The sequence below is a fragment of the Centruroides vittatus genome, unplaced genomic scaffold (assembly GCF_030686945.1).
Source record: "Centruroides vittatus isolate TY-2023 unplaced genomic scaffold, ASM3068694v2 contig_854, whole genome shotgun sequence".
Classification (NCBI taxonomy): Eukaryota; Metazoa; Arthropoda; class Arachnida; order Scorpiones; family Buthidae; genus Centruroides; species Centruroides vittatus.
Window position 1 is genome coordinate 2,129,915 of NW_027122558.1, and position 20,295 is coordinate 2,150,209.

General features: G+C 32.7%; 1 protein-coding gene across 1 annotated transcript in view; it reads left to right on the forward strand.

Moving 5' to 3' along the window:
- Positions 1-20,295, forward strand: part of LOC136982592 (kelch-like protein 5) — a 53,395-nt gene that overhangs the window by 15,196 nt on the left and 17,904 nt on the right. The window contains exons 4-6 of the mRNA XM_067279127.1: positions 2,922-3,118; positions 9,827-10,039; positions 18,420-18,609. Of these exons, the coding sequence (XP_067135228.1) occupies positions 2,922-3,118; positions 9,827-10,039; positions 18,420-18,609 (600 nt within the window). The remainder of the gene's footprint in view (positions 1-2,921; positions 3,119-9,826; positions 10,040-18,419; positions 18,610-20,295) is intronic.

A 20,295-nucleotide genomic window follows, 5' to 3' on the forward strand; every position in this document is an offset into this window, starting at 1 on the left:
GTTTTCTCTAAAATGAGGACAGTTATTACTGACTGAATTCAATCTCTCTTTTCTCTGACTACACAAAACAAAAGTTTGCCACAACAGACATCACGTTGTTTATGGAGCATCACATAGCCTACTTTCTACTAGGGTTTATACAAAAACCAATTTTTGAATCTTAACTTTTCTACGAAATCAGTTTTAACTAGTTTTTGAATTTCAATCTCTCTCCCCCAAATAAAATGGAGATAAGGGATATTTACAACTTTTTTTAAAACTTTAATTTATTTAATATTTATAAAATTTCAAAAATATTAGAAAATAAAATCAACCATTATCTACACAAAACAAAAGAAAATGTTAGATTATCACTAGAGTCGAAAATTTTCACTTTTGGCGAATTTCTGAGCTATATTTGCCTGGAATGAGCATCTTTTGATTAGTACTAATTTAAAAATCTGGTTTCAGTATGTCTAAGTTTTTTTTGGCAAAAATCGACGATTTTCACCCTAACTGGCAAATTTGGCGATAGGTGGTGAAATCGTCAGTTTTCCATGTGCTTCGTGCAAAGATGTCTAAAAAACAGTCAATTGAGTTTAATACACAGACAACATGAAGCAGTCTTGTGCTCAGAACTTCCATGGTAAGCATTCAAATAAACTCATCCAGGATTATGTTGACAGAACTTCATAAAACTGCTGGATAGCTTGGGGATTTTTTTGGCGAGAGAGGGGTTTATGATTGTCTACTAGACCAGCTTAATAATACAAGAAACTATAGAAACATTTAGCAATCACATTATAAATACACATTTAAGATGACCTTAAAAATCAACACCCAAACAAATGAAACAAAATTACATACATTATAGACATACCTATATATATATACTGAGCTTTATAAGTGTATGTGCTATAATTTTGAGTGAATAACCTGCAGGTTATCTGTGTTTGAAAGAGAATTTGAAAGGAGGTGCAGGCTTTATGGTGGGCAGCTTATATGAAGGTTTTATTTTCATTCTTGTAATTTTCGGCAGAGTATATGTCAGATTGTTTTCTCAAAATTATGGTATTTTGTAAATTCTGAAAAATCAAGTATGAAATAGTGCCTGTGAGAGTGGATAAGACACTAATCGTACTTATTAAAATTCATCAAACTAACCAGAAATCCAGCAAAAATCACTTTAATCTAAACAAACATTTTCAGTCACTTTTAGTGATCATCATCAGGTTTACATTTGTTTGCAAAATGTGTTCATAAAAGTCATGTTACCTAAATATATGCAGAATCACTGAAGAAAGAAGGGTCTTACAACAATGGTCTTAGCAACATATGCAACTGAGAACGAAGTACATCTAGACAAAGTGCAGATAATACACCACACACAAGAAAAGACACATCTAAAATACATGGAAAGAATGGAAAGACAGATTTATTCATAAATCCATGAAACATTTTAAAAATTTATTATTTATAAATTACATAACAGATACTATATTTTCTAACATTGAAATAAAGGTGTAAACTTCCAAGTGTTTTATGCGAGTCACAAATATTCAACGTGTTCACCTTTGCTGATATGGTAGACATCTAGCTGATAATCCATTTCCCCCTACATGTGTATCAGCATATTGCAGTTACCCAACGTCACACTACAGTGATATGTTTACACAGTTCCTGGAGGTTATGAAGGAATGGGGCACAAAGACAGTGCTTTTAACAAATCCCCATAAAAAGAAGTCACACAGGGTTAAATCCAGTGATCAAGATGGCCAATGTTTGCTTCGTACTACATTTGCTACTGTTACCTCCTTGCGACAAATCGTGGCAACTATGTAAACTCCTGAATAAAGTTTGGAGAGTTCATGTTTTTTGCAATGCTAAAAATATCTGTTGTGTAGTTTATAAATATTAAATTTTAAAAAGGTTTTGCAGACTTATGATTAACCCTGTATATATAAAGCCAGTAAAAATGCAGGAACTATCAATTTTAAAAAACCAACACAATATTACCCATTTTGAAATCACTATTTGAAGTAAAGTAAAAAGTTACATTAAATCAGAAGCAGCTTTCACCATGAGTGCAGCAATAAGATAAATGTATCTAATTCAAATTTTGTAGAACTCTTTGTTCTGTAGTTTTGTTCTATAACATTTCTGAATGTAAGCCTGACAATGATTACCAAAAGCAATTGAAATCATTTGTTTTGATTAAAGTGTTTGATTTTTGCTGGTTGGTTTAGTGAATTTTAATAAGCACATCCAGTTTATTATGCTGTTTTTTGGATTCTAATCATACTTACACAGGCAACATACCACATACGATATATAAAGGTTTAGAAACATTATACTAGTTGTTCTCAAAGTGGGTGCTAGGTGTCCCCCTGTGGGTGGTGAGTAAATCTAGAGGGGTGAAAAAAAGCAAATGGGTGGCATGGGGCACCGGAGGCAGGGTACTGAACTCTGACCATAGGCAAATGTTGGGGTCACTGACAGCCTTTCCCTTTCTTCTGTTAAATGGGTAAGAAGAAACATTGTGTTTAATGATTTCCAGATGTTAAGAACAAAGTGTGAAGTTGATAGAAAAGTTTACCTAAGAATATTTCGAAGCCTTTCTCACACAAGAGAAAATGGGATAGGGATGTTGGGGTATGGTTGGGGACGGTTGGGTTAATGGAACAAGGGGCAGTTCTTCGAAAAAGTTTGTGAATTACTGCATTAGACCTTAACAACAGCACAGAAATTAACCATACCAAATACATTCCTATAATTAGGTCATTCTTAGGTATTAATACATACACAAACTGCACATAAACAAAGTAACAACTTGTTAAGGCATTGTTACTGCTAATGTTCTGCATAGCAACCAAGCTCTAGTATCAATTATGTAGGATACAGTTTACAGAAGCAATAATAATAATTACTGTTATTACATTTAGGTGAAATCGATATCCATGAAGATACGGTTGAGACTTTGCTATCAACTGCCAATTTATTACAATTATCGGAAGTAGTAGAAGCTTGTTGTAAATTTATGATGTGTCGTTTAAATCCATCTAATTGCATTGGGATATGTTTGTTTGCAGAAAGTCAGAGTTGTGTTCAACTTCATAATGTGGCTTACAATTATATAATGGTAAGTTTTTTTACAATTCATTTATCTGAAGTAAAGAAGAGAATTATGGATTTTGCTATGGATGTTACTTTATTTTTTAATTTTAAACATTTTACTACTAAATTCTGAATGTTATTAATTCTATAAGCAGATTTATGCAACATACTAAATGACAAAATCCTTTACTTAAATGTTTTCATCCATATACAACAGACATTGTTGGGTTCAATTAAAACAATTTAGTACAGTAGCCCGTTGTTATATCGCTTATTGTCATATCGCAGATACAGATATATTGTGCTGTTTTTGGTCCTCCAAATTTTAAAAGCACTTGAGTCAATAAATTTTAAATTACCAATTGCCATTGAATTTCTTTTTACAATAAAATACTGTATTTTATTCCTTCCATTGTCCTTGAAACTACTACTGCAGGTGAAACAATAAATTTGTCAAGATCTAAATAAGCAAAACATATGGACAGATCAATTATCATTTGTTTCCTTTTGATATCAAAAGTTGTTTATTTGTTGGTTTTAAGTACTCTCTCTTCATTTACAAGTTTCTGTGAATTTGAAATTTCACTGCATAATGTGTAAGTAAAAGATTTCTTTATTTCTGAACAAAAAGTTTTAAAATTTTTATACAGTAGTAACTTTATTTTGCTTTTTAGAGAATTTTTACTCTAATTTTATAAGTTTGCATGTTCTATTATATGTTCCATGTTTAATTTTTAAATTTTACATGCAGTAATTTTACATACAGTAATTTCTGTGGAAAAATTTAAATTACACAAATTTTTAGTAAGCAGTTTATTATGAAATAGACTACTGTATAATAAAATCGCAACTGATATTTTGTTTTTATATTGACAGTACTTGTCTTTAAATGTCATTGTTAAAGAAAGAATAATGCTAAAAGGGCATTTGTGGTATTGATGTCTATGTAAATGTAGATATTATACCTTAAAAAAATTATTTATTTTTGTGATGTAAACCAGGGATGGGCAACCTTTTTCTATGTAAGGGCCGCATTGCAGAACTTTTGAACTGATGCAGGCCACACACAAGAAAAGAGGGGGAAAATGTCAGTAAATCACAATTCTTTATTCATATACAGTAGAGAGTCGTTAATCGGAACCCCGGTAATCAGAATCGCCGGTAATCGGAACGATTTTCAGTTGGACTGTGTCGTGCTGAATCGAACGTTTTTGATACTAGATTTACTTCTAAAGTATAATTTTCATGTTTTTATATTCTTCAATATATTTATTTTGTTTGTACAAAATGAAGAAATAATTTTTAACGATACGATAGCCTCGATGATTATTATAAAAATTTTCGTTAGGCTTAAAATCGACGAAAATTCAACACGAAGCGACACGCAACGGAGAAAAATTTGAACATCGGACAGGTTAATGTATTTTTTCGTACATAATCGGTAATCGGAACAAATCACTAATCTGAACAACCCCAGTCCCCAATTGATTTCGATTAACGACTCTCTACTGTATAATTATAAATTAGCCCAGGTATACTTAATATAGCTTCTGGCACTGATCTAAACGTAATATATCGGAAATATTTGGTTAAATGTTAGTCACTGCTAGTTTTAAATTAGTTTTGATGTGTGTGTTAGCCGGTTTCTTGTTTTAATTTTTACTAAATTCATTGCAAAAAAACTATTCACAAATATAAGTTGTAGAAAATAATGTTTGAATTTTCATTGAATATCTTGTTAAACTGGGAAATTGATATATTTATTCATATATTCATATATATTTATTCGTTATTCATGCCATGCGGGCCACAAAAAATATTACTGCGGGCCGCATGTTGCCCATCCCTGATGTAAACAATGCATCACTGTCCTTATCCAACATATTTTTAAATGTTTAAAATATTGGAATGCAGTGATATTCAAATTATAGAACTGTTTTTTATGTATTCAATCCTGATGTGGGCCTCTAACTGATGGCCAAAAACATTTGAGCAGTAAAATTGTTATTTATTGTTTGCTGGAAATCGCATTTAGGTGTTGGTTATTTGATCTTACAGTTCCAGTTCATAAGTGTTGTTTTTTGGTTTATGTAAACATTAATTAATACGATATAACCACAAATAAAATTTGGTATTGAAAAACTAAGCTTATTTTATATCAGCAACACTTGCTGAAGAAAGAATGTAGGTTAGATATTCCATATCATATATAATCTGTTTAGTAAAAGCCCAGAATTTTTAGTACTTTGTTATGTTGCACTTTATCTTTATCTTCTGACAAGCATGATATAACAAGGGATGATGTATTAGAACATTAAGATAAAAAACTGGAACAGAAAATTTTATATTTAAAAATAAATATGAAGCACAGAACATTTTAATTGAAAACAAATCTAAATAACATATGCCATGACTATTAGAATGTAACATCTGCTGCCAGTTGGGAATCTCAAATAACACACTCCATGTGGAAGAGACAGTCCTTTTTATAATTAATTGCTGTCCCTTTTTGGATGCCTTTATAACTTTCAAGCTTTCCAAGATAGCTGGTGTAGGTCACTAGATAGTACAGGAGATGCATATTCTCCAAGTCCACTTGTACATCTCCATCCAAGGCATAGGTTACAAGGGCAGTGCAAGGAAGTTGCTTTCTAAAGTTGTAATCATGTTTTTTAATTCTTGCTTCAAAGCAAGAATTAAAAAACATGATTACAACTTTAGAATACATGGACTCTGTGGCACCTAGCCACAGAGTCCATGTATTCAAAAGAGCAATGCAATCTGTAGTCTTGCACAAGTACAGTACATTGCATACATCTGGTAGGAGGCTTCTTTCAGTTTGGTCCTTTCCTCATTCCTAAACATTGAGAAGATCATAGTTCTTTTATAGACAGTCTTATTAGTATGTTGAGTAATTTCTCTGTTCACTGAGTGAAGGGTTTTATTGTAGACAAGCGCTACAATAAGGCCCTTCGAGCTTTCACACCATGACATAGCAGCTGAGCAATTGGTCTGATGCCAGGCCTTTTTTAGTAATTGCCTACAATAAGACCCTTAACTGACTTTTAAGTATAGAAGAACAAGTATATGTTAAGATAGTAAACATGAAGTGAGACAAGATGGAGTTGGTAGCCAAAATCAGAGATGGTACGATTATCTCGGTAGTAGAACAGACCAAAATCTTTAACTGTAGTATGGATAAGAATAAACTATACTCTTTTGGCATTTTACCTCATCTTTTAGAATATGGGCTCAGAATATTACCTCAGAATATGGGCTGTTTGGAACGATCTTTACATGAAGATTTTCTATATGACTGTGAGCACTAATTTTTGGCTCTATGGAGAACTTATCACACACTAAAAAAATAGGAGCTGTATTAAGGAAGCTTACATGTAACCTTCCTTAACTCTTTCGATCTCTTATTTCTGGGTGGAATTCTGTTTGGAAAACCCCTAATCTATTGAGTTTTAATATCAAATAATTATTTCCACTTAAAAGTGAATCTGACAGCCAGAAAAATTGCCGGAAATAAATACCACTCAAAAACGTGGTTTTACAGAAAAACTATATAAAAAAAATTTTAAATAATTTTAAAAAAATGCTTTTATTTGAAAAATATAGCTGCACGGATTGTTATTCTTTCATTTAATAAAGTGTGAAATTTCACACCTATAGTGTACATTGTTTACAAACAGGATGATCTTGAAGACAGCTGGTGTCTGCTTTCCTGGGACATTTACATATAGGCCTCAGCGGAAGATTAGTTTAAAGCAGGAGGGGAACTAGTTTACCACATCTATTCAAATATAACAAAATTTTTGATTTTTATACTATTAAAATACAGGGGGATGGAAGAAAGGTATATAAAAAAAATTCTACTCAATAAAAAACATCCAATAGTATTTTAAAAAATTTTACCAAAGTCAAATCAGTCCAATAGAAGTTTAGAACGATTTAATTAATTTGATTAAAAAAACTTCCATAAAAAACAATAGCACAATTAATTAGCTAATTAATAAAACACTATAAAAAAATTTTGCGGGAGAAATAATTCATGAAATAGGACATAGATAATGATGTATATGTCCATACATTTTTGGAAAAGTTATAAGTCAAGGCTCGTTTTTATTGACGTCTTAAGACCCATGCCCGAGATAACTCAGGCAAGGAACTGTGCATGTGCCCGAGTTATCTCAGGCTAGGGACTTAACAGGCTGTGTTTTTTGACACCTGCTGGCAGCCACAGGCCAAGTTTTTTTCTGAGTTTAAGACTAACATTATTCTGTCATTTATAAAGAATTATTTTTCTTAATTAATTTATGAGTAATAATACACTACTTTTATATGTATATTATTTTATGTGTAAGTTTATTTTACATCTTGATGGGACAACAATGTACGATTCATTAAATAAAGGCAGCACAATGTCGGCTGTCATGTGATAATTTTCATTAATTGTTTCACTTATGGAGAAGTACTCTATCTTTAGTGTAGTCTTCATGCAGGAACAAAGAAAAAGCTTCAAAGAAATAACTAACACAAACTACAACTCCAATACAAGGAACTTAAAATTTATTTCAGTTCAAACTACTTCAAACAACCTTTACTCTGCAGTAAAATTAATTCTTTAATCTAACGTTTTCGGTTAGCTTTACTAACCCTCTTCAGGATTGCCAAAAAAATCGTTATTTCGAAAATTACGTTCGAAAAACTCTTTACAATTTAGAATGTTTTTAAACTTTCCGGGACGAGGTGTCTATCAACTGGGACAATGCGAAAATTGTACAGAAAGTGGCAAATATAAGGCAACTTAAATATACGGAGGCATGGTGTATTAACAAGTATAATGAAAAAGAACAAAGCATTAATTTTAAAGAATCATATCGAATCCCTTCAGCTTGGAGAGCGGCCGGTATGCAGCTGTGAAAGAATGATCTGAGATTGCGCAGCCGGAAAGTTTAAAAACATTCTAAATTGTAAAGAGTTTTTCGAACGTAATTTTCGAAATAACGATTTTTTTGGCAATCCTGAAGAGGGTTAGTAAAGCTAATCGAAAACGTTAGATTAAAGAATTAATTTTACTGCAGAGTAAAGGTTGTTTGAAGTAGTTTGTTTGTAGTAATGCAGTGTACAGTACATAGTAATTTATTTCAGCTCTTCTGATCACTTCTCTGTCTATTCACTATAACAGTTTGACACTATGACAAAGGAAACAACACAAAAAGAAACAAACTCGTGACTCTTCCATATACATGTCTTTCCTCCTCACTTTTTCTTTTAAAAGTCCCTCTGTTTCCCTTGAGCATTTGCGATGTTTCTCCTTGATCCGGGTTCTTTGGATGTCATCAAGCCCCAGAGGGTTTACAGGCTACTTTAACTGCAACAATGCCCATCCAGACAAAGAAGCTGGTGACAGAACAAGTGGTCTTCAGACCACACACTGAATGAAAAAAGTCACTAATGTGATTAATACGCTAAACTTATAAATATAAAAATTTTCATTTTTATCAATGACTTTTATTATGACATTTTCAGCTTGCAGATTGCCATATTTTCATATTGCCATAACTCTCGCCACAAATTCCTGTTTAAATTGGTTTATGCTGATCGATCATGCACAAAAGTAAAATTTGAAGATGGTTTTAGATAGGGTGACCAGATTTTTTTTTTGGCAAATCTGGGGACACATGTCAGTCATCACTTTTTAAGCTACACAGTAGCAGCCTATGTGTACAGTATAAGTACTATCAGATGGGTATTGTACTGTACAGTACATATGCATGACCAAGATCTAAACATTTTAATTTTGATTGAGCTTGTTTGCTTCAATCAAATAGTTTTTCTCCAATAAGGTTTATAGCTATTTACTGCTAGTGGATTTTAGCCATATTTTTTGTTGGGCTGCAATTTGAAAAATTGGTAGACCTATAAATTCCGTCTGTCTGTCCTTCCTTAATCTCGAGAATGGAGTTAGATAGATGAAAGTTGAGATCAGGTATGGAAGGTATAGTTGCAGGAGGCCCTGATTAACTATATATGAACTTCTGCTTTGAACTGGAAGTCACATTATTTCAATTCAAAATTTTTCCCTGAAAGGAATTTGATAGATGACCAGCATGACTATTGCTAACAGGAATTGTATGATGTACAGGGGTAAACACTACTAAAAAAATTGAGAACATTGTTATGAAAAAATTGCAGTCTGGCATTGTGACAATGTCACAATTGCTTGTTCTCGTTTTAAAATTTGGCTTCTTTTTTTGTATTGGTTACTCCATTAAAAAAATTACCCAGAGACAACAAAGACATTGGTGCTTTGGCGAAAAAACTATGGCAGCAACAAGATTACAGTTAACCACAAAGAAACGATAAAACTGGGTCAAATGGGGACAAGACTCCATTCTGGGGACAAAACCAGGGACAGAGAGTAAAAAATGGAGACTGTCCTTAGAAATCAAGGACAGTCTCCATTTTTGACTCAGATGGTCATCCTATTTTAGAGGCTAGAAGAATGCTCAGTCAAATGATATCATCAGATTTTTCAAAATTTTAGCAAAATTAATGTGATCGATCAGTTAAGAAATTTACTACATTGCAAATGAGTATGCTTGGGTTTGGCCAACCAATGCTACTAGGCTTACCCCAAGTACACTCGAGTGTGGCCTTAAACAGGTTAAAATAATTTGTTGTAAAATTGGAAATTTCATTTAGCATTTATTTTCTATTATAGGAACATTTTATGGATGTTATATACAATCAAGAATTTCTGTTATTACCAGCAGATGATGTTCAGAAACTATTATCAAGTGAAGATCTGAATGTTCCAAATGAAGAAGTTATTTATCATTCTTTAATGAATTGGTTAAAACATGATCTGCCTAATAGACAGTGTAAAATATCTCAACTTTTATCTGTTGTTAAGCTTCCTTTATTATCTCCTCAGGTGAGGTTTAAAAATTATTTATTATTGCTTTTTAAGTAACAAAAGATTTCAGAGTAAATAAAGTTCGTTACAAAACATAAAAGTTAAATACAATTTATCAATTTCATTGGTAATTTTATAATAACAGAATTAAAAACAAAATTGTTGTTAACTGTGTTTTCCATGCCCATTTTTGTATTAGTCTTACAAATGCAAGCATGAGCAACCTGTTTATAGCAAACGACCAAAGAAAAATGTGAGAATTGAGTCAAAACATTTTATTTTCTGGCATTGTTATATTTTGTTTTAGTTTTATTTTTTATTTTGGAGAGTTTGTTTTGTTAAAAGGGTAAAACATCCATCCACATTAACAAATTAGCTACATTTTAGTTTTTCTTATTTTGAAGTAAAAATTCTGTACATTTGGAAGTGACAGTTATCTGAGATTTTGACGTGCATTCCATGTTATTCTGCAACTAATTATATACGATAAATATATAGTTAAAATCTTCTTATGCTGAATATGTATTTAAAACAGTTATGACATTTAAAAATTATTATTTTTAACTGCCTTTATGCTTATAAAATATAACTGCTTTTAGACTTAAGTTTTAGGGTATTGTATTCTCTAGTTGGATTCAGGATTTTCCACAGGTTAAGGCCTATCCTGATGACATTCTCATGGTTTTGGACTATGTGGCTCTTTCTCTTGATCAAATTGAAGGTTGTTATTGTCTTAACTACACTGGCGTGCAAAACTTCAGCAACGATTGTTTTTTGTTGTAACTCCACAGGAAATCACCTTGGAGACATGAAATTCAGAATACAGAGACAGTATTTTGTACTTAAAGGATGAAGAAAGCATACTAGCACAAAAATGAATAGAATGCATACATTATAGAATCAAATAAAAACAAGTTTTATTGAAAGAGTAGCATTGGTACAAATGATTGTCTGTCCAAGAGGGAGAACAATAAACAGATGACCCTTAGTAGGGATATGACCTCCCTTAACTGCAATGGTTGTTTGGCACCAGCTCTTCATACTTAACACCAGATTATCAAACAGTTGTTAAGGGAAGAGTCCCCATTCCTCAAAGAGCATCTGTTTCAGTTGTTGGGTGTTCTCCAGCGGATATAATTGTGCCAAAAGGGGTTTCCCCAAAGCATCCCACACATGTTCTATGGGATTTAAATCAGGGGAATACACTGGCCAATCCATTCTAGTAATATCTTCACTTTCTAGAAGCTCCTCAACAGCATGAGTCCGATGTGGCCTGGTGTTATTCTCCATAAAAATGAACTCTGCATCAATCGCACCTCGTAACAGATGCATATGGGGAGGATTACTTGCTGACAATAGCGATCTCCAGTAACAGTACTTTTGTGGAAAATTTGGAGCTCAGTCCACCTGTTCATGATGATGGCTCCCCAAACGAACACCCCAGGACCACCGTAACAATCTTTTTCCATGATTTTAATGGGATAAAACCACGTACCTACCTCTCTCCATATCAACTGGCATTGAGAATTGCTTGTGATACTGAAACGACTCTCATCTGTAAAGAGGATGTGATTCCATTGATGAGATATCCAGTCTTTGTGTTCCTCACACCAGTCTAAATGGTGCCACCAATGGGCAACTGTCAATGGGATGCAGAGTTCAGAACAACAGGCTAATAGGCCACCTTTATGAAGATGTCTGGCCAACTACTGAACAATGTTGTCTGCTGACTGGTATCAATCTGTTTTTGCCTGCAGAATGATATATCGGTCATCCATTGGCATTATTTTTCTTGGACGACCACCACCAACCTTTCTTACAGCTGTACCTGTGGTTTGGAAGGTTTTCCGATCTTGTGAAACAACACTTTTGTTAATTCCAAACTCTTGGACTACACTCGTCACACTATGCCCTTCCTCAAGCTTGCCAATCATTCTACCACATGTAAAATCATCAAGATGGTTTTTCCTAGCCATATTGCATGTGTTTACCCATTGGAACTTGCAGCCTTTTGTTTTCCTTTTTATTGTAGTCTTGCAAGGGTCACCTAGGATGTCTTCTTCCAGATATTTGCATATGAATCTCCTTTCTACTGAATTGGGTGTTCGTTGTACTGATTGCAACAAGCCTTTTCCTACAATTTCATGGCTGTCTGCTTAAAAATTACATTGTTGCTTAAGTTTTGCATGCCAGTGTAGAAATCTAATTTATGGTAAGAAGATTGATGTGGAGGACCATGGGCTGTTATGACTCCGTTTTAACCTCATTTTATTTAATTCCTGCTATGTATGGGATAGTGACTATTATAGGCAGGAGATGGGAGTTCCAATCGCTTCACCAGTCTCTGAATATAGCCCAGATTGAGGTGTCTTGAATGGAAGCCTGTTAGTGGATGTGTTTAGACCAGCGATTCTCAACCTTCTTAGCTCCGCGACCCCCAAATAGTAAATATAAATAAAATTAATATTTCGTGACCCCCACCCAAAGTAATAATAACAGTAAGCCTTACTATTACTAATTGAATTTTGACTGTAATTATAAATGTAAATTTTTTAAAATATTATATAATCACATTGCACTTATTTCATACATTAAGAAAATACCAACAGTATAAAAAATGTAATACATCTATTACTATTATTTTATGTCACTGCATTTATAGCGACAGGTATGAACATGCATGTATGATGTGTACTGTACATACATGAGCAATTTACAAGTTCCAACTTGATCTATACGTGCTCTTTGTAATTTGATCTCCTCCTATAATACTCGCTGTGAGAGCATGTTTGAACATGCATATGGATGCGTTTGAACAAGTCATGCTATCACTAATATAAAAGAGGCACTAGCGATTGCACACTTCAGTTAAGTTTCGAATGCAAAGAGTGCGTCTGGTGCTTTTATTTTAGTGTGCGGTTAACTGTAACATAAAACTGAATTGTTTTTTTCTTAATTTCTGATGCAAAATGGATAAATTTGTGAAAAAATGAAGTGAGCCATCTACATCCAGTGAATTGGTTGGTAAAAAGACAAGGTTGTACAATGACAGTTACTTAAATTATGGTTTCACCTCATTGGATGGAAAGCCACAGTGCATTGTTTGCTCTCAAGTTCTCTCCGATGAAAGCATGAAGCCATCAAAATTAGTTTGACACTTGGAAACTAAACATCCGGCTCATAAAAACAAACCTTTGGAATTTTTCAAAAGAAAATTACATACCTTGAGAAATCAACAAACTTCTATTTTTAAGTTAAGCCATACTGATAAAAGTGTACTTGAAGCATCTTATCTCATAGCATTAAGAGTAGCTAAGATGTCCAAACCTCATATTGCGTTCTGCAATTGATACGGTCGTTGTTTTAATAGGTGTAGAAGAAGCAAAAAAATTGAAAAACATTCCACTTTCTAACGAGACAATATCAAGGCGAATCGATGACATGGCTGCCAATGTTTGCAATCAGATAATTCAGCAAGTGAGTTCAAGTGAATTTTTTAGTATTCAATTTGATGAATCAAAAGATATAGCAAACATATCTCAGTTCTTATGTTTTGTGAGGTATGATTGTGATAGGGACACATCAATCGAAGAAAATATGTTGTTTTGCAAAACAGTACTGGGTCATGCAACTGTGAGATACCGCCAGGGTATAGAAATACAAAATTATTCTCTATACCACTTACCGGGCTCCGACATGAGTCGGCCTCTCAATTACAGGATGGCTGCCTTATTCGAGAGGTTGGAGAGCACGATAATAAAAGGGTTGGAGTGAATTTGATTGCAAAATCAACTCTCTCCTTTTTGTCAGGATTCCTGGACACCAGGTTATCGTATTTATTATATGTGGATAACCACGCATAATAATCGACCCGCGTGAGCGATATTGAAATAAATCTAAGTCCAATATTTAATTAAACAAAGATTATATTTATTTAGACTAAATCAAAGATAATTACAGAATATACATAATAAAATCAAACGATTAAATTCCAATAAACATGATAACAAATCATATGGAAATAAACTAGGAATATGGATCTAAAAGTAACCTATTTCGCGCTCTACCTAAACTGATGCGCGGAGAGAGAGTTTACAGAGATCTAAACGAATAATACCTCATCAGCTTCTTATAGCTGGTTGTATTCGTAGGACTGGTATCTTCACGTTCACAAATAAATATACTGATAATGTTCAATAACTATAACTTGCATGGCTTTCCTATTATGCCTAATCACTGTATGGCGCAGAACTCTGCCTAATTTGATGAACAAGGCTTTGATCCTTCTATGGACGGCGGCTAAATTGTATGGCTTAACTCCTTCTTGGGTCTGCGCCTAATTCGATGAGTATGGCTTACATCCTCCTTGGGACTGCGCATTTAGGTGCTAGAACGGCTCCCTTTTATAGAGGACCTTGCAGCCGGCCGAGACTTGTTTTATGAATCATCTTCACTTCTGTCAAAAGAGGAAGTTGATTTCCGTTGAAGTGAAACCTGGCATAATACAGTAGAGAACCGAAAATCGGAATCAATTGGGGACTGGGTTGTTCAGATTAGTGATTTGTTCCGATTACTGATTATGTACAAAAAAATATATTAACCTGTCCGATGTTCAAATTTTTCTCCGTTGCGTGTCGCTTTGTGTTGAATTTTTCTCCGTTGCGTATCGCTTCGTGCTGAATTTTTGTCGATTTTAAGCCTAACGAAAATTTTTATTATAATAATCGAGGCTATCGTATCGTTAAAAATTATTTCTGCATTTTGTACAAACAAAATAAATATATTGAAGAATATAAAAACATGAAAATTATACTTTAGAAGTAAATTTAGTATCAAAAACGTTCGATTCAGCACGACACAGTCCGACTGAAAATCGTGCCGATTACCGGTGATTCCGATTACCAGGGTTCTGATTAACGAGTCTCTACTGTACTTTCATTTTACAAATTTAAGATTTTCTCTATTTCTATATTAATTTATATTCTATCTATAGATCCACCAAGATCTATGATAAATGCTGATCATGTTGGTATATTCCTATTTCTCTAACATAGTATTTTTATCCTTAACAAACATATTGTGAATATATTTACTTTATCTCCTGTTACATCATCAAGGAAGTTCATGTTGGAAACTTCCTTTGTAGATAAGAATTTGTTAAAGTTTAACAAATATTATTTCTTTTGAAAATGTTAAATAAAATTATCAATTTATTAATTAATTAAGGCCCGCAATCTCACACAACAGGACAATGTCTTTTTGATGTTTTTTATGAAGCTACGAGAAACTATACTAACATAGATTGGACAAAATGTATTGCAGTATGTAGTGATGGTGCAAAGGCGATAACAGGAAAGAACAGTGAATTATTGAAAATATTAAGAGATCGTCTTATACCAAGGGCAGCACTGCATACTTCACAGACATGCTCTTGTCACAAAAAATATGCTGGAAAATTTCAATCAAATTCTTTGTGAAGCTGTAAGTTGGTTAATTTTATTAACAGCCAACCATTACAGAACAGGCTGTTTGCTAAACTATGCGATGAAATGGGCGAAAATAAAAAATCTCTTCTTTTCCATACAGAAGTTAGATCATTATCGCAAGGGAAAGTGTTAACCCGGGTATTGGAATTGCGAGGTGAATTAATAATATTTTTCCAGAATAAACAAATGCCATTCTCATTGTTTTTACAGAATAAAGAGTGTATGTTGTTGTTGGCTCACTTAGCTGATGTATTTTCGCATTTAAAAAAATTGAATGTGAATTTGCAAGGACATGATAAAAACATTTTATTAATGACAGAGAAAGTTCATGCATTCATTAAGAAGCTTGATATCTGGATTATTCGCCTTCAAAGTAAAAATTTGGATATGTTCCCACTCACTTTGGATTAGATTGAGAAAAATTTGAATGAACAAGACACTATTATTCACCACAGTTTGGATTGCATGAAGATGCATTTGCGTGAGCTAAAAACTCAAAAAATCTTTTTTTAAAAAAAACTCTAAAAATAAAAATTTTAGGTTAAAATTCAAGTAAAACTACTCTTTTATATCCGATTTTGAATGATTTAACTAGCGTGCAAATAATTAACGAAAAGGTACTATACTTCAACCAAAAACTTCATATTTATTAAACTCCTAACTCACAAATGTATTTTGCTTACAAAGCCTCATCAGTGGACAATTGGACCTCAACAGTTCCCGTCAGTTGACGGAGTATTTCCTGGAGGATAAAAATGATTTCTCCAAGAGATGGGTACTGAATTTGTTTAGTGAAAATGTTGTTGCCGCTGCTAAGTTACCAGTTGAGATTCACAATCAGCTCACCGAAATGTCTGCCGACAAAACACTACAACTGCAATTTACATCTGAAGATTTAAATACATTTTGGCTTGCTCATCGACATGAATATGGAAATTGTCACAGAAGCATTGAAAATATTAATCTCTTTCGCCACGTCTTATCTCTGTGATAAGGATTTTTCGTCTATGGTTGTGCTAAAAACCAAATACAGGAATCGTCTTTTATCACTCGAAAACAATTTGCTTTTGTGTGTTTCTAACGTAGATCTACGTACGGAGAAAATTTTAAATGAAAAACAAATACAACCATCTCAGTATATGGATACAGTATATGGATTAACAACTGAACCAATACTCAACAGAAAGAATAATTCATCAATAAACACCTTGGACTACTCAGAAGCATTTATTTGCTATATACAAATGTTTTCAGCATAATGTACAGGCCATCATCATGTGACTGATTTTTGGAACATCAGTTGTAAACTGTTTCCAAATAGAATACATTAAATATAGAATGTTATATTTTAAATAATTAAATAGAATATAGCATTAAAATTTTAAACATTTGAATATAAAGAACACTAAAATAAAATTATCATGTAAAAGTAACAAACATTCTAAAATAACTTAAAATTTTAACAAAAATGAAATGAAAAAATTTAATTCTTGTTCTATTTTTATATTTTATAAGTACAAAAATATATACTAAATGTAATTAGGAGTTTCTATGAAGTTTATTTTTTTACAATGAACTTCTGATGGTAAATTGTTTGTGTCTCTTGCATTATTACATTTATTCTCCAATCTACTCTTATATATTTCAATTTTTTCAGCATTCAGCACTTTATAGAAACTCTGAATTACATTTACCAAGATAAATTTTTTGTATTTAAAATTTACAATTTTTGTTCTATTTTTACTTTTCCAGCTCTGTTATATGTAACAGAGCCTCAGATTTTTACATTTTTTGACTTGAAATGTTGAGAAATGTAAAAAAGTTCAGGGAGTTTTTCTCTGTATGTGTGGAGGGGCACGATTTTGTTCATTCTCTTTGAAGCTTAATAATTCCTATGCTTTTCCTCGAAAATTTCTGAAATTTTGCTTTGCAGGGAGGTTTGTGTATTAGGGGATTGATGCTATTAAATTTTGGTGATTAAAGGTCGAGGGTGTAGGGAGATAAAGGGAGTCATACATTACATCTCCAGTGGGATTGGACTTAATGACAATTTTACTTGTTATTAGCATTTACAATTTTTTATAAAATCCATTTCTACCCTCAAAATTAAGCTTTTTGCCATCTTATAATAGCTAAAAATATAAAAAGTATTTTAATAAAATAGCGTAACAGATGGCACCACCAAATGTTACTGGAAAAGTTAAGCAACTTGTTGCTGGATTTTTATATATTATTTTATTTCATTTTTGTTAGAATTTTAGGTTATTTTAGAACTTTTGTTACTTTTACATTACTATTTTATTTTTGCTTTTTTATAACAGAAAAGACATGGAATGCTCACCAAAGATGTCTCGCTCTTTTATGAAAATGCAACTGCACATGTAGCACTTATAACTGCCAGAGTTACCATCAAGTGTGGATGCAAAATTCTTTTATATTCTTTTATGTTATCTTTCACATTTATCCTATTTACTTTATTTTGCTTCAAGTGATCACAAAAGGGATAAAAAATGTTTTTTTATTAAAATTTTGCTGGGGTTTATCCAACTTTGTGGGTAGTAATTCAATAGTGATAGGGAGATGATTTCTGTAGTAAAAGAATGGCTTTCTGAGCAACTACAGAGGTTCTACAACAACACCTAGTATTGTGAAATTTAACACACATGAAGCATAGATGAAGTAAATGCATAAATGTGCACAATGATTTTATGGAAAATGGCTATGCGAACTAACAAGTTCTATCAATGTAGGATGAATTTTTTTGTACAATATAACAAGTTGTTGGATATCCATTAGACATTAATTTAAACTGAAAACAAATTATCATCATTCTTAAAGTTGTTATATAATAGTTGTAATTTTTTCTAGATTTTTTTTTTTAATGTATCAATCATTAATTTATATTTCTTTAGTTTATTGCAGATCATGTTGAGGCCAATCCCTTATTTAGGGAGGATCGTATGTGTCAAGATTTAATTATGGAAGCACTTAAGTATCATCTGCTTCCCGAAAGACGATCTATGTTACAGTCACCACGTACCAAACCGAGGAAGTCTACCGTTGGTAGTTTATATATTATTGGTGGAATGGATGGAAATAAAGGTAAATTTATTAATAAAAGCTATATAAATTGTGAACAAAACTAATAATATGTCAACAAATTTATGCAAAAAAATATTTTCACTTTCCAACAGTATTTAATGAGAAAAAAATGCTTTTGGCCTTATTAGTAGGCCTTCTTTTGTTTTCAAAAAGAAAAAAAAAATTGTATGTTCCATATAACAAACATTCTAAACTAGTACATTCTAAAAAAGAATCCACGGATTTAAAATTTCTGATAGCATTTAAATTGATTTCATTTTCCAAACAGGAAAATGAAAAATAACAATTACGTAATAATATATGACAGTTTTAAATTTTATAATGCATTCTTCGGTTTACGAGAGTGGATCAAATATAAACCGTAATTTTTTTTTAGACATTTATTGATTAATAATATACACAAGTGAAAACTTTAGTTTTTCTCTACATAGCCTCCTGCAAGCACTACACACTTTTGCCAACGATTTGGAAGCTTCAATATCCCTCTCTCATAAAAAGATTGAGGGCGAGTTATGAGCCAATTGTGCACGTGCTCCTCAACTTCTTCATTGCTTGTGAATCATTTTCCTCCAAGTGATTTCTTCAAGGGTGCGGACAAAAAATAATCACAGGGGGACAAGTCTGGACTATAAGGAGGGTGTTCAAGGGTTTCGCAGCCCATTTCTTCCAATTTATTCCTTGTCAAGATTGCAGTGTGAGGCCAACAACCTCGGAACCTATCGGGCACTAATTTTTGTGAAGTCAAGATGATCAGTGATAATGGATTTGACATTCCCATAGCTGATACCCACTTCTTATGAGATTTCTTCAACAGTTAACTGGCAATCATGTTCAATAAGCTCTTGAACAGCACGGATGTTGTCATCTGTAAGGCTTGTCCTTGGGTGTCAATCATGACCTTCATTTTTGACATGTTCTTGCTTACTCTTAAATTCTCTGGCCCACGTATACCCACAATTCTGAGACAGTGTACTGTCCCCAAACTGTGCCTTCAATCGACTAAAAATTTCCAAGGGTTAATGCCTTCATTAGTTAAAAACTTTATGATGATGCATTGTGCAACTGACGAATGTACCTTTCGCTCGGCCATAGCTGTACTGATGACAGAACTGAGTGCACTCGTTAACCAACCAAGCCAGTTCCCCCACTCCTCACAAACCAAACATCAACTTCCCTCTACATCATCTGGCTAGGAACTGCGTGTTAAGCATAATTGCAAAATTACCATTTATATTTGATCAACTCTTGTATTTCATTTACAGAACATAAATGACCTGATGAAGATCAGCATTGTTCTAAAATGTTAGAATATCTCTAATATTAAATTAAGTTTTCATTTTGGATTTACTAAGGCTTTAGCTGTTGTTTATTGAAAATTAATGGAAAGATATAAATGAGAAAAATAAATAAAAAATGTTAAAAGATTAAAATATATAATTAATAATATGGATAATTATAAAAAATAATACATAAAGTAAAAATTTTAAAGTTGGCTGATGGTATTTAATTTTTATAAAAATATTACAAAGAAAAAATTTCTTGCTTTCGTTTTTCTTTTCTGTCATTCACACCAGTGATATTGGCAAAATTACCAGAGGATGCTGTTTCCATTTGCATTCTATTGTGGAGGTGGAGCCTGAAAGAAAAGGTTGTCTCCATGTGTGAGAATTCTTGTTTTGAACTGTC